This window comes from Peromyscus maniculatus, chromosome 7, assembly GCF_049852395.1.
Source record: "Peromyscus maniculatus bairdii isolate BWxNUB_F1_BW_parent chromosome 7, HU_Pman_BW_mat_3.1, whole genome shotgun sequence".
NCBI classification, from domain to species: domain Eukaryota; kingdom Metazoa; phylum Chordata; class Mammalia; order Rodentia; family Cricetidae; genus Peromyscus; species Peromyscus maniculatus.
This window is the reverse complement of record NC_134858.1, coordinates 35,379,272-35,392,512: the sequence shown is the minus strand read 5'-3', so window position 1 is coordinate 35,392,512 and position 13,241 is coordinate 35,379,272. Positions and strand designations below refer to the sequence as shown.

Here is a 13,241-nt window from a genome sequence, read left to right as displayed (position 1 = left end):
GCAGAATTTGGAAAATTGAAATATGTACACCATACCATTGATACTTATTCAGGATTTCAATGGGCAACTGCTTTGAGTTCTGAAAAAGCTGATTCTGTAATCACTCATTTGGGTATACCTGCACAAATCAAAACTGACAATGCTCCATCATATGTCTTTGTTAAACTGAAACAGTTTTTTGCTTATTACAATATAAAGCATATTACAGGCATACCACATTATCCTACAGGTCAAGCAGTTATAGAAAGATCAAACAGAACTCTAAAGGATATGGTAAATAAACAGAAAGGGGTAACAAACCCCCCCAGAAATAGACTGCATATTGCTCTATTAACTTTGAATTTTCTCAATGCCAATGAGAAAGGAACAACAGCTGCAGAGAGACATTGGATAATAGAAAAAAACTACAGAATTAAATCAGCCTATATACTTTAAGGATGTGCTGACCTCAGAATGGAAACCAGGATATGTATTACATTGGGGACGTGGTTTTGCTTTTGTTTCTACAGGAGAAGATTAGCTGTGGGTACCATCAAAATTGATAAAGGTTGGATTTGAACAAGAGAGACCTCTTAATTAGAGGAGGTGATAGTTCATCAACCAGCATAAACATCCAATTTAAACTAACTTATACCAGTAACACATGCCTTTTTATTTAATCAGATAATAACTTGCCAAAAAGTAACATCCTCAAAGTTAGTCTTGGGGAAAGGTTTTTGTTTTTGTCTTTTAGGAGAATGAAGGTTAAGGAATCTGAAGAACACTGGACAAATGAGACAACCGAAGAAAAGGGACAAATCATCTATCCCAGGAAACAGAGTGAAATGGCGTATGGGTATATCATCTAAAAAATTTTATAAGTCTTCCTAAGTTTCTGCTCTTCTGTAAAGAAATTGAACACTATTAGTCTTCTCATAGAACCAGTTCAACTAAAATTTAAAGCTGACTTTGGAGTTGGAGAATGGCTCTCTCCTTCTTTAAACTCAAGCATGTTGTTAAAAGGAAAATGCAAACTCCCTGTATCATGCCAGAAGAAAAGAACCATCTTCTGCTATGGGACAGGAGAAAAGCCAAATTAATTAAGGGACTATTCTATTACTAATCTCAACTCTTTGATTCTATTCTGATTCTTTAAACTTTTCTTAAAGTATAAATTTTATATCAAAATTGACAAGATTAATATATATATATATATAGATATATATACACTTTTTTTTTTGTTTGTTTTTCGAGATAGGGTTTCTCTGTGTAGCTTTGCGCCTTTTCCTGGAACTCACTTGGTAGCCCAGGCTGGCCTTGAACTCACAGAGATCCACCTGCCTCTGCCTCCCGAGTGCTGATATTAAAGGCGTGCGCCACCACCGCCCGGCATATATACACATTTTAAACTTTGTTAAGATATGAATGGTCATATAGAGTACTAACTAATTCTAGAAAAAAAAGGCTTCAATTAACTGCATATCTATGTCTTTGTGTTCGAGTCTCTTATCAGATTTCTGCAGGAAATCACGGCCAGGCATAACATCAACTGAAGACTCCAGGAAGAAGATGGGACCCCACAACAACAACAATTCCACGTGGACAATAATAATATCACTAAGCTGACAAACATCATCTACATATCAGCTTTGAACTACAAGGTGTTCAGAGCAATTTTGAGAGGGCTAGCTGAGATGATCCAGTCTCAAAGACTACTTGAATAAAGACTTGAGATAAACCCTGAACTTTGGCATTATACACAGACTGGATAATCAAGGATATAGTTACCTTTCCTAGAATTTGACAATTAACCTAAAATTTTTCTTTTAGGATAAAGATAACTTCACCCATACCTAGCAGGAATCCATTTTAAGAATACGATGCCCACATTCCCAAAGAGGTGGTGTGGGGCAGGTGGTTTTTTGGTCTTTTTAATGTGTTTTGTGTCTGGGATAATTTTCATTGTTTAGGGGGGTTGGTTACAAGTTGTTGTCGAGGGTTAGGAAAAAGGCTAAGCAAAGGAGATTAGATTTAAGGTTCTTGTTTAAAAAAAAAGAAAAGAAAAGTAAAAGACAATTACTAGTTTCAAATACTTTACATTGGATTGGATTGTTTTATATTGTATACAAATTTGAAATTGATATTGTTAGAAAATGCTATATGTATATTTCTAATCTACAGAATTAAATACAAATGGACTAGACATTGTTTAAGTATTTGTTACTTGTATATATTGTATAAAGTTATTGTACATTTATATATAGTTTTTCTTATGTTAGTTATAACCTTTTTCTTTTTATTAAAATAGAAATCTAATCTATATGTATATTTCTAGATTTTAATGAATCTACCTTTCATTTAACAATGTAATGCAATTTTCTGTTCCTTGAATGTTATTATTACCAACTATTAGGATATAAAGAAATGAAAGTTAGTAGTTAGACATTACAATCGAACTTGTAGTCATATTAGATATGTTTTAAAAAATTGAGCATATATATTTTAGATAGACAGGTCCTCTTCAAACCCTTCTGAGATCTACAGAATATGGCATTTAAAATGTTTTAATAACTTAGAAAAATTTTCTTTTTTGTTATGACTATGAGACATGTCAGCTCCTGGCAGTACCAATCTACTTCAGAGAAAATATGGGCATTGAAGAAACTGCATATGGAGTTAACTTTCATTGTGCAAAAGTTAGCCACTGGACAACAAAGTATCCCTGAAACAATTGTTGACAAACAGGACAGACAGGACACGAAACAAAGGACTACTGATTCTTGCCAAAACAAGTGTGGTTATGGCTTTATCAAAAGGCATCTTCTGAGGCCAAGACGATATGGCACCATCCCTGAAGTGGCCTTCACAGTCCGGAAAAGGTACCATGCCCTTTTCTTTGAAGGCAGCTGAACAGGCAGTGGGCCAATGGCTTCTGATGTACAATGGAACAGCAGCTGAAACAGTTATTCTTGAAGGGTAACTAAGCTCACGCCTCTCAATAGTAGACTGGCATTTAATAGAGGGATGTGGAGAAGGGGATGCTGAGATGAAGCCATATATACACAGCCAAGAAGAATGGACAGCTGAATTCAAAAACCATCAACAATTTCCAGAATTTAAAATCCTGAATCATGACATGACACTAGTGGAATTCAGGTGTTTCTAGTACATGGACTGCTCTCACCCAATGTGAGGTTGAACTGTTGACCTTGTATACAACCTACTTCACAAATGAGTCTGTCAGATACGATAAACCCATAGGCTGAAGATGATGCCCCAACACTGCAGAGAAACCTCAGGTGACTGTACAGGCAGCTGGCTGTTTCTGTCAACTCACAAATTTTTGGAAGTTGCTTGCATGCACTTCCTGTTTTTATTTTTTGTTAGGCAATATTATTTCCTTCTTGGGTCTCTGAGGGAGTTGAAGATTAATTAGTTATAGTTGAAGATTAATTAGTTATAGTTGAAGACTAGTTAGGATAGAAAGTGAATTAGGCACATTTTGGACTTACCAAAATAGGATGGATAATGGAATTATTTTCTCTGAATTTGTCAAATACAAATGGACTAGACATTGTTTAAGTATTTATTACTTGTATATATTGTATAAAGTTATTGTACATTTATATATAGTTTTTCTTACGTTAGTTATAACATTTTTCTTTTTTTCTTTTTATTAAAATAGAAAAGGGAAAATATGGTGGTATTTTATTTGTACTGAAATGTGATTTTTAATTGTATGTTAATAAATAAAGTTGCCCGGGGGTCAGAGCTATCAGAGCCATAGCAAAAGCTGGGCGTTGGTGGTGCACACCTTTATCCCAGCACTTGGTAGGCAGAGCTAGATAGATCTCTGTGTGTTCAAGGATACAGCCTACATTGGAGACACACATTTTTAATCTCAATACCATAGAAGACCTGGAGGGTTGTACAACAGACAGTGACAAGGCAGTCATGTGGTTGGTTTTACAACCAATGAGAAGGCAGAACAGAAAGTCTATATAAAGACAAACAGACAGGAAGTAGCGCTCTTTCTGAGAGGTCTCTTGGCTTAAGGGGCTAGCTGTAGCAGGCGGGTAAGGCTCTTAGCTCTGATCTCTTGGCTTTCTTCTTTGCATTGGTTCTGTGTTTCTTATTTAATAAGACGGTTGGTTACATCTACAGGCCAGTGATTCTCTTGCACTGTTCTTCTGTTATTTTCACATCATCCAGGCAGCTGGTGAACAATCTAACATTAGTATCTCCCTTTCTCACTGTCTTTACCTGACCTCCAAAACCAAGAGGAACTGCCTCCTTGAAAGGTGGAGCGGCCTCTCACTTGTACAAACTTGTGGGCTCTTTCTTATGTTTGAGGTATTCTGTCTGATTCTAACTTGGTCTCTTACCAGTCACTTACTCTTACTAGTAGTCTCTTACTAGCACTGTATGTATACATAACCTTTTCTTGATGTCTCCTGCCACTATATTTTAACTAGGAATTCAATTATATCAATACTCTTGTTACTATTGTCAAGTATTTTAAAATATTGGAAATTGTTCATTCATCATTACTAGGGTTGCTTTGATTTCCATAAATTAATTTTGGTTAGTTTTCATTCTATACCCTGTGTTTCTCTGACTTCTTCTCAACTTCTCCTCAATTTTTATGACTCTCCTTTGGGGAATTTTTGGCCCATTCATATATTGATGGACTGCCTTCTGTGATACAAATCTGAAATGTTGAAATCTCTCATAATCACTATATTATATTAAGGAGCACATTGATCTGACCTAGGTATATATTTATTGAGGCACTTTTCTCCTTAATTCTTAGAGATTTTTTTTTCATTTTCATACAAGAGAGCCTTCCCTAGGTTTCTGCCAAGTCTACATGGGATGGTTGTTCCTTTTCTATAACCTCTGCTGTTTGAGTGCTGTAGTTCAGAACTTTCTCTTTTTTACGTACTACATATTGTTTTCTATTTTCCAATCACTTTACCCAATAAAATCAAAAGTCAACATTTTGTTCTGGGCCATTTAAATTTGTCTTATTTTGTTTTTTATTTTAAAAGTTCAGTTATACATCTGTGTCAATAATGTAATAAACGATGAAAACACAGATTTCCTCTTGAAGGAATTTGACTAAAAGCAAGCCCAAATTTGAATTCACCACTTTGCTCCCTGTGTCTTCTGTCTGCCCATAGATTATGGCTACTGGTCTAGTTGTAGTCTGTCTACTGTGTTTATCTATCTGCTGTCTGACTGTCCTAATATCTCTTCCTAACAAAGGGTTTTGCTCCATAGTTTTTGAACAACATAGAAAGTCTGGCCTGAGAAAGAGACAAAGGATTCTTTACAGAAGCATGTAACAGATTTTTAAAGGGTAGAAGTCATTTTATTGACTCTCCCCAACTCACTCAAAATAGTAAAAATAACCTCAAAGAGGCATTATCAAGCTACACCTGCATGTTGTTTTCAAATTGTATGGTAGATACTTATTTTGTAAGTTTGCTCCCAACATATTGGCTGCTTTTAGCAAATGACTCTCACAACATATACTTACACACATGTTACTCTGAGTCAGGGGCCTATAAGAATAAATTTTGGTCATAGACATAGAAGAATTAATAACCAACATCAAAGCTATACATTAGCTTAAGTTGTAAAAGCTGAAGACAGAAAATTCAAACCAAATATGGTGGCTTGTTACATTGTTCTCTTAATTTCAGGTTAAACAAACAGCCTGAATATACAACAAGATATCAATCTTAGCTCTTAAGTGATATCAAGATGTATAATTAACTTGGTTTGAAGCCCAGTCTCTGAATGTAAAATATATTTTCATAAAATTGTATCACCATGTACCCTATTAATGGGAAAGTCCACTACAACAGTCACTATGACATTCAGTACAGAGGGTCCTCAAAAATACTAAAAATAGTACTACTACAATCCCCTGTCCTGGGGAAGGGGACATGAACAAAACTTCATGCAGGAACACACCTGCATAAAAACCACTGGTAAACAAAGAAAATGAAGACAATGTGGAACTGTACTGAGACAGCAATATCAAGATTAGTGAGACCTGATGCCTGATGGAGTGTTACATATCACTAAGAAAGAAAAGCAGGCTGTCAGCGCACAATGACCTTAGATCTAATGCTTAAGATTCCTGCTTTATTTTTATTTAAAGGATCCTATTATATGTATGTATACAAACCTATTTTTCAGATGACTCAGCAATTTATCCTGTCTTCAAAAATAAGGCTTTTAACATATATGCCATCATGTGCATTAGTTTCAGGTATAATTACCTAGCTCCTATGACTTGGGGTTACCTTGACTTCTTGGGCATAATTGCTTTTCAATGAGTGAATAAGTAAATTAGTATATAACAATGGTACAATTTCAACAAAAAAATCCTTTCAAAATGAAGGTATATTCGTGTGTATTTAATGCTTTCTGACATGGGAAGATACTACATCCTTTCCAAGTAGTAAATACATATATTTCCATAATTACTTTTTTTTTTTTTTTTGGTTTTTCGAGACAGGGTTTCTCTGTGTAGCTTTGCGCCTTTTCCTGGAACTCACTTGGTAGCCCAGGCTGGCCTCGAACTCACAGAGATCCGCCTGGCTCTGCCTCCCGAGTGCTGGGACTAAAGGCGTGCGCCACCACCGCCCGGCTCCATAATTACTTTTAAATATGCTATTATTCTAATATATTTATGATAATTGTAACAGAAGTATATTTCCATTTATATTATAATTTGAATTGATCTTACAATTTTAAAATTAAATATGGTTTTTCATAGATGTATATGAATCTTAAATAGCCCTGAGTTAATTCCATATGTATGTTAGCACAAATTCAACCAACTTAATTTTAATAACAGAAAAACCAAGATCAGTTGCTTGCATAGATATTAGCAATGGCAGATGCTGGAACCACCAGCAGGCCATCATCAACATTGAGAGGTTGTTAAGCCAGGAATAGTAGACACACCTACAATCTCATTGCTCCAGGGATTAACTTCATGACTACCCTGGGCTACAAAATACAATCCTGTCTCAATGAAAAACAAAACTAAAATAAGCAGTGGGGGGCTACTGAGTATCAAATACATACTGACTTCAGGAAGTTAAGTGAAAAAAAAAAACTGTTCATTTATATTCCTTAAAATGATATTTAAACACAATATGTAGTACTTTTAAAACCCATATAATTTATTTAATGTATACCACAGCAGTTTTAATATTAGTTCTAAGACTGAAAGGACAAGGACTCAAAACTTATAGAACCTGGACTCAAAACCAGACCATTTCCCCTGATCTTTCCATTTAACACACTTAACTGAGGGGGTGGGGAGAGAGAGAGACATAATCAAGGGACATCCAGCTAACTCCTGCTGTTGCCTCAATGATATCTAGTAACAGCAAAGAAACATCACTTCTCCTAGTGGACATGAAAATATTTGTCATTAAAATTTGTTGTTTCATCAATTTCACTATAGATTCGTTATAAATGAACATGGACTGAGCTTCAGAATTCGGAGGAAAGAAGAAAAGGAAATCCATTGTATATTTGATATCACCTGAATTTTTATTGTGCTTCTTGACATTAATTCTTTTTTTCTTAAAATGAACTGATAAAACTTCATTTACTAATTATTCTTCACACTTGCATGCATGTTTTTCTGCTCCACCCTTTCCCATAGCATTCATCTCTTTCCCTAATCATTCTAGATCATCATAAAGACTGTTCCTGCATCTGAAATGCTGTTCAGTCCCTCCTCCTGCTTAGATGTTGAGCAGGCAATGTTGCCTTCTGTAAGGTCACTTGCCACCTCCAAAGAGCCCTTCCTACCAGCCAACCCAAGAAAAGAAGGCAGTGGGTATCAGTACAATTACATTTGTTCAAGACATTGTATGTTATTTTTCTGACACAAACTCACAGAAACAAAAATTATTTTACACCATCTTACTAATCTGAAGCATTCTGAGATCAGAGGCATCACGGCATCTTCACCATCTGCACATTTATATTTTTTATTTTAATTTTTTTATCCCTCACAAGGAAGCTGTACAATGCAAACCCACAGGAGGAAAGGAGTTCGAAGAGTAGGCAAGAGTCAAAGACATACCTGCTCTCAGTTAGGATTCCCACAAAAACACCAACCTAAGAGCCACAACATTTACACAGAGGACCTGGTGCACACCCCTGCAAGACACATGCTTGTCCCGTTCAGGCTCTCTGAGCTCAGATGTGCCCTGTTTAGTTGATTCAGTTGCCCGTGTTTTCTTGGGGTCTTCTATCCCCTCTGATGCCTACAATCCTCCTGCCCCTCTTCTTCGCTGAGCTACTAGGAGAGGGACCAGATGAAGAGCTCCAATTTAGACTCTCTCTCCACATAATATCTGGCTGTATATTTAATGTTTGACTAAAGTTCACATATCTTGATATCTAAAATAAGATACATGCTCAGTTTACATTACTTCAATAAACTGCATCATTGTATGTAGAATTCTGAGAGAGAATGAAAGTGGATTTTTTTTCATTTTTCTTTATTAAGAAATTTTCCACTCAGTCTACATACCACCCAGAGATTCCACCTTCTACCTCCTCCCACCCTAAAGTCCTCTCCCAAGCCACCCCACATCTCCACATCTCCCAAATCAAAAAACTGCATCATTGTATGTAGAATTCTGGGAGAAATTGAAAGTGGAAATTTTTTTCATTTTTCTTTATTAAGAATTTTTCCACTCACTCTACTTACCACCCAGAGATCCCACCTTCTCCCTCCTTCCACCCTAAAGCCCTCTCTCCCGAGCCATGTCCACATCCCCCAAATCAAGGTCTCCAATGGAGGGTCAGCAGAGCCCAGCACACTAAGCCTAGGCAGGTCCAAGCCCCTTCCCACTGCACCAAGGCTGCTCAAGGCGTCACACCACAGGCACCAGATTCCTAAAAGCCTGCCCATGCTTCAAGGATGGATCCCGATCTCCCTGCCTGGGTTCCCCCAAACATTTCGAGCCAAACAACCATCTTCCATATGCAGAGGGCCTAGTGCAGTCCCATGGGGGTTCCACAGCCACTAGTCTACAGTCCATGGGCTTCCACTAGTGTGGCCAGTCATCTCTGCAAGTCTTCCCATCATGATGTTGACGTCCCTCAACTGCAGAATCCCTCCTCTCTCTCTCATCGATTGGATCCCTGGAGTTCAGCCTGGTGCCTAGCCATGGATCTCTACATCTGCCTCCATCAGTCACTGGACAAAGGCTCTGGGATGACAGTTAGGGTATTCACTAGACTGGATACCAGAGTAGACCAGACCAGACACCCTCTGGACCACTGCCAGCAGTCCAAGGTGGGGTCATCTTTGTGGATTCCTAAGAGGCTCCCCAGCACCCTGCCTCTTCCTATTCCCATGATGTCCTCATCTATCATGATATCTCCCTCCCTGGCCTCCCACTCTGTCCCTGTTCCAGCTTGACCCTCTCACTTCCCTCTGTTCTCATCCCCCACTCCTCGCCTTCTGCCACCCCCCACACCCAGTTCACTCATACAGATCTCATCGACTTCTTCTCTGAATCATCCATGTGTCCTTCCTAGGGTCTTTCCCTGTTAGCTAGCCACTCTGGAGCTGTGGGTTGCAGTCTGACCATACTTTCCCTCACATCTAGTAATCACTTTTGAGTGAGTACATACTATGTTTGTCCTTCTGAGTAGGAGTTACCTCACACAGGATGATATTTTCTAGTTCCATCCATTTGCCTGCAAATTTCATAATATCATTGTTTTTTTTACAGCTGAATAGTACTCCATTGCATATATGTGCCAAAATTGGAAATTATTAAAGGGAAAAAGCTGACTGCTTATAAATTAAAATTATATGATTTACTTGAGTAAAAGAGGAAATTCTTCTACCCATAATTAGTAAATTTGCTTAGTTAAATCCTTCCCATTGAAGACATAACAGGTCCATATATTCATGTACTTACCGTCAAGACCATGAGGGAAAAACCTGATATAGGTTCCCTTTAGCCTGAATGACCTAAAGCCTTTCATTTTCAGTCTTCAGGCACTGGAATTACAACAAACTCATCCATCAACTGCTGTTTCCCAAACTGATTTAAGACTGAAGAGAAAAGATCAGAGTGAAAAGGGCATTTCCCACATCATTTGAACATTCAGAGAGACAAAGGAAGTTTTGAAATGAACTCTCCTACAAAGATCCCCAGAGGGGTACTAACTGAATAAATGACACATTGTCTTTAATACTACTGAAATTTTTGTCTCGACAAAGGACTTCTAGTACAGCGACATAAGACTTCTAGATGTACCCTCATCAAAGATCTCACAGTTGTGGTTAAGATATTGATCAGTGGAAGAGCACTTGCCTAGCATGCAAGAGGGCATGAATATTATTCCTCAAACACAAACTGCAAAGATATTCAAAATGTATATGTAGAAGATCTCGTGACCTTTTTGTTTCTGAGTATAATATCATCGAGTGCTTTGTACTTAAGTCCTTGTGATTTCTGCTACCTCCACAGGAATCACCTAAGGATGATGTGGAATCTCATCTCTATGGCTCCCTCATTTCTAGGTGGGCAGTTTACATGTGACCCCACGATATAGACATTGGACACATAGAGAAGCCAATTCCAACCCCCACTGCCAAACACACCAACTGCAGCCAGCCAGCAATGGGATGGCTAGGGACTGGTTGGACTGGTTCTTCTGGGGCACACTGGAGTTGGAAGGCCCTGCCCTTTTTCTGAATGGAGGACAAGTGGAACCACACACAAGACTCCTATCTCCAGGTCCTCATGAACCCCAAGAGCACCATGGTGCACACTCAAGACTCTTCAGAGCTTGCTTTCAGCCCCAAACTGCTCCTGGCCCAGAAACACTCAGGAGCTAATAAATGCCTTGTCAGAAAAAAAAAATCCTTGTGATTTCTAAGCCTAAAGTGTACTGTATGAGTAGATAGGTACAAAAATGTGTTCTTCACCTTTCAATACTGACAATACATATGATTTTAGAAAGTTGTAGAATAAACTATGCATTCTACTGTGAAAGGATAATGAGTTAATCATTCTTTACTGTATTTCCTTCTGAAGTTTCCTTGATATTTAACTTAATTTTAAATAGTGTTAAATAATTTTAATGCTACACTGTCCTCACCATTGGGGAGTTGTTTTTTTTTTTTTTTTTTTAATGTTATTTTAGTTGTTGTAGCCATTGAAGTTTTTCAATACTGTGGGCCAAATCCAGGGTCCCATGCATGTAAGCAAATGCTCTGCAAATGAGCTGGTTCTCTCTGTAGTTGTAAACCTCATATGTCCTAAGATTAACTTCCATAACAAATACCGATTCCACTTAGGCAAACATCCTTTTCTTCAAAGTTTTTCTCACTGCAATATGGACATCCTTATTCCTTATACTGTAGATGAAAGGATTCAGCATTGGGCCCACAACTGTATAAAAAATGGTAGATACTTTATCTTCATCCACAGATGTACTAGAAGGCTTAAGATACATGAATGCTGCAGCACCAAAGAAAAAAGAAACAGCTATTACATGGGAGCCACAGGTACTGAAGGCTTTTGACCTACCCTCTGCAGAATGGATGCTGAGGATGTTGGAAAGGATCAAGGTGTAAGAAATAAAGATAGTCAGGCTGGGCACTGTTACATTGATACCCACAACAATGAACACCAACAACTCATTGATGGTAGTACTTGTGCAGGAGAGCTTCAGGAGAGGAAGTATGTCACATACATACTGATTGATGATGTTGCCATCACAGAAGACAAGTCTCAGCATGCTACCAGTATGGGCCATGGCTTCCACAAACCCCATCACATACACACCCACCATCATCAAGTGGCAGACCTGATGGGACATGTTGACCTGGTAAAGCAGGGGTTTGCAGATGGCAGCATATCTGTCATAGGCCATGGCTGTCAAAATGTAGCATTCATCAATAACGAAGAAGGCATAGAAAAAGAGCTGAGTCATGCACTCAGCATGGGAGATGATGTTCTGCTTCACAAAACTCACCAGCATTTTGGGGGTTATGACAGAGGAGTAGCAGAGATCTGTGAAGGCAAGGTTGAAGAGAAAGTAATACATAGGGGTGTGCAGGTGAGGGTTCAAAATGATCAGAACAATCAAACCCAGGTTCCCCACCATGGAGACCACATAGATTCCCAAGAAGAGGAAGAAGAGAGGCAGCTGGAGCTCTGGCTGCTGTGTCAATCCCAGCAGGATGAATTCCTTCACTGAAGAGTCATTGCCTAAAGCCATTCTTTTCTAGGTCATATCTGCGAAAAGAGTAACATTAAATAGTGACATTAAAATGAAATCCCAGGCTTCTCCAACATACCCCATTAGAATAAGAATAAGAACCAGAATCAAATAATAAAATCAAGAACACACTTCTCTGTGCCTCTGTTTTTTACAATTTTGGAGTTCATGTATAGAAATAACCACAAATATATGAAAGGCCATTTGTTTGAGAATAATATTCAGGTCACCAATGACTACTCTTGACTCTGGCATCTCTGGTCTTCTATCTTAACAATCCATGCCCCTATTTAGGCTCAGTGGTCATCTCAAAAGAGAAGAGACAAGGCACATCAAAGACTCACTGGATTGCTCAGAGGTGATTTGGAAGGAAAAATCACGCATCCAATTCATTGCTTACCTTTGTACATGGGGAACTCACAAGTCACTTTAGTAATTTTTCTACTCTGCTCTCACAGAGGGGCAAGTACACATGTCACAGGTGAGCTGTAAAGTGGATAGCCTAGATAGCCTAGAAAAAAAATGTTGTTTTCTGTTGTTACTAGATTTGGCTTTTCCATGTCGAGTAATTCATTTTGGACTGGGTAATCCAGAGCCCTCATTCTTCTTGATTCTGGAAAACCATGAGCTGTAGTTCATGATTTCCAGTGGTGACTTTTCCCAGAATTTCTTCTCTAATCCAGAGGTTGCTAAATAATGTCTACTAATGTCACAAGAGTCACCTGGTAATAACCCAAGAGGGTTTTATGAGTTTGTAATCTTAGGGACCTAATTAAAAATTGAAAAGCTTATGTTTACCAGACATTTTCCCCCAGAGATCAGGCTTTGTTGCCATGGTGCTTACAAACTAGTTCACGAATAATGACATTGGCTTATTGGAGGTATACACTATTGTTTTGTTTTGCTGTTATTGTATAAAAATTTTATACACAAACAGAATGTGTTTTGATGTAATTCATCCTTGACTT

At 38.1% G+C, this 13,241-nt stretch overlaps 1 protein-coding gene across 1 annotated transcript; it reads right to left on the bottom strand.

Annotated features, from left to right (window-relative positions):
* Positions 1 to 11,174: 11,174 nt before the first annotated feature.
* LOC102909597 (olfactory receptor 8B3-like) lies at positions 11,175 to 12,698 on the bottom strand. Its single transcript, XM_015991556.3, has one exon. It carries the CDS (start codon positions 12,271 to 12,273, stop codon positions 11,344 to 11,346), a length of 930 nt encoding a protein of 309 aa, XP_015847042.3. The 5' UTR covers positions 12,274 to 12,698; the 3' UTR covers positions 11,175 to 11,343.
* Between the last annotated feature and the right edge of the window lie 543 nt (positions 12,699 to 13,241).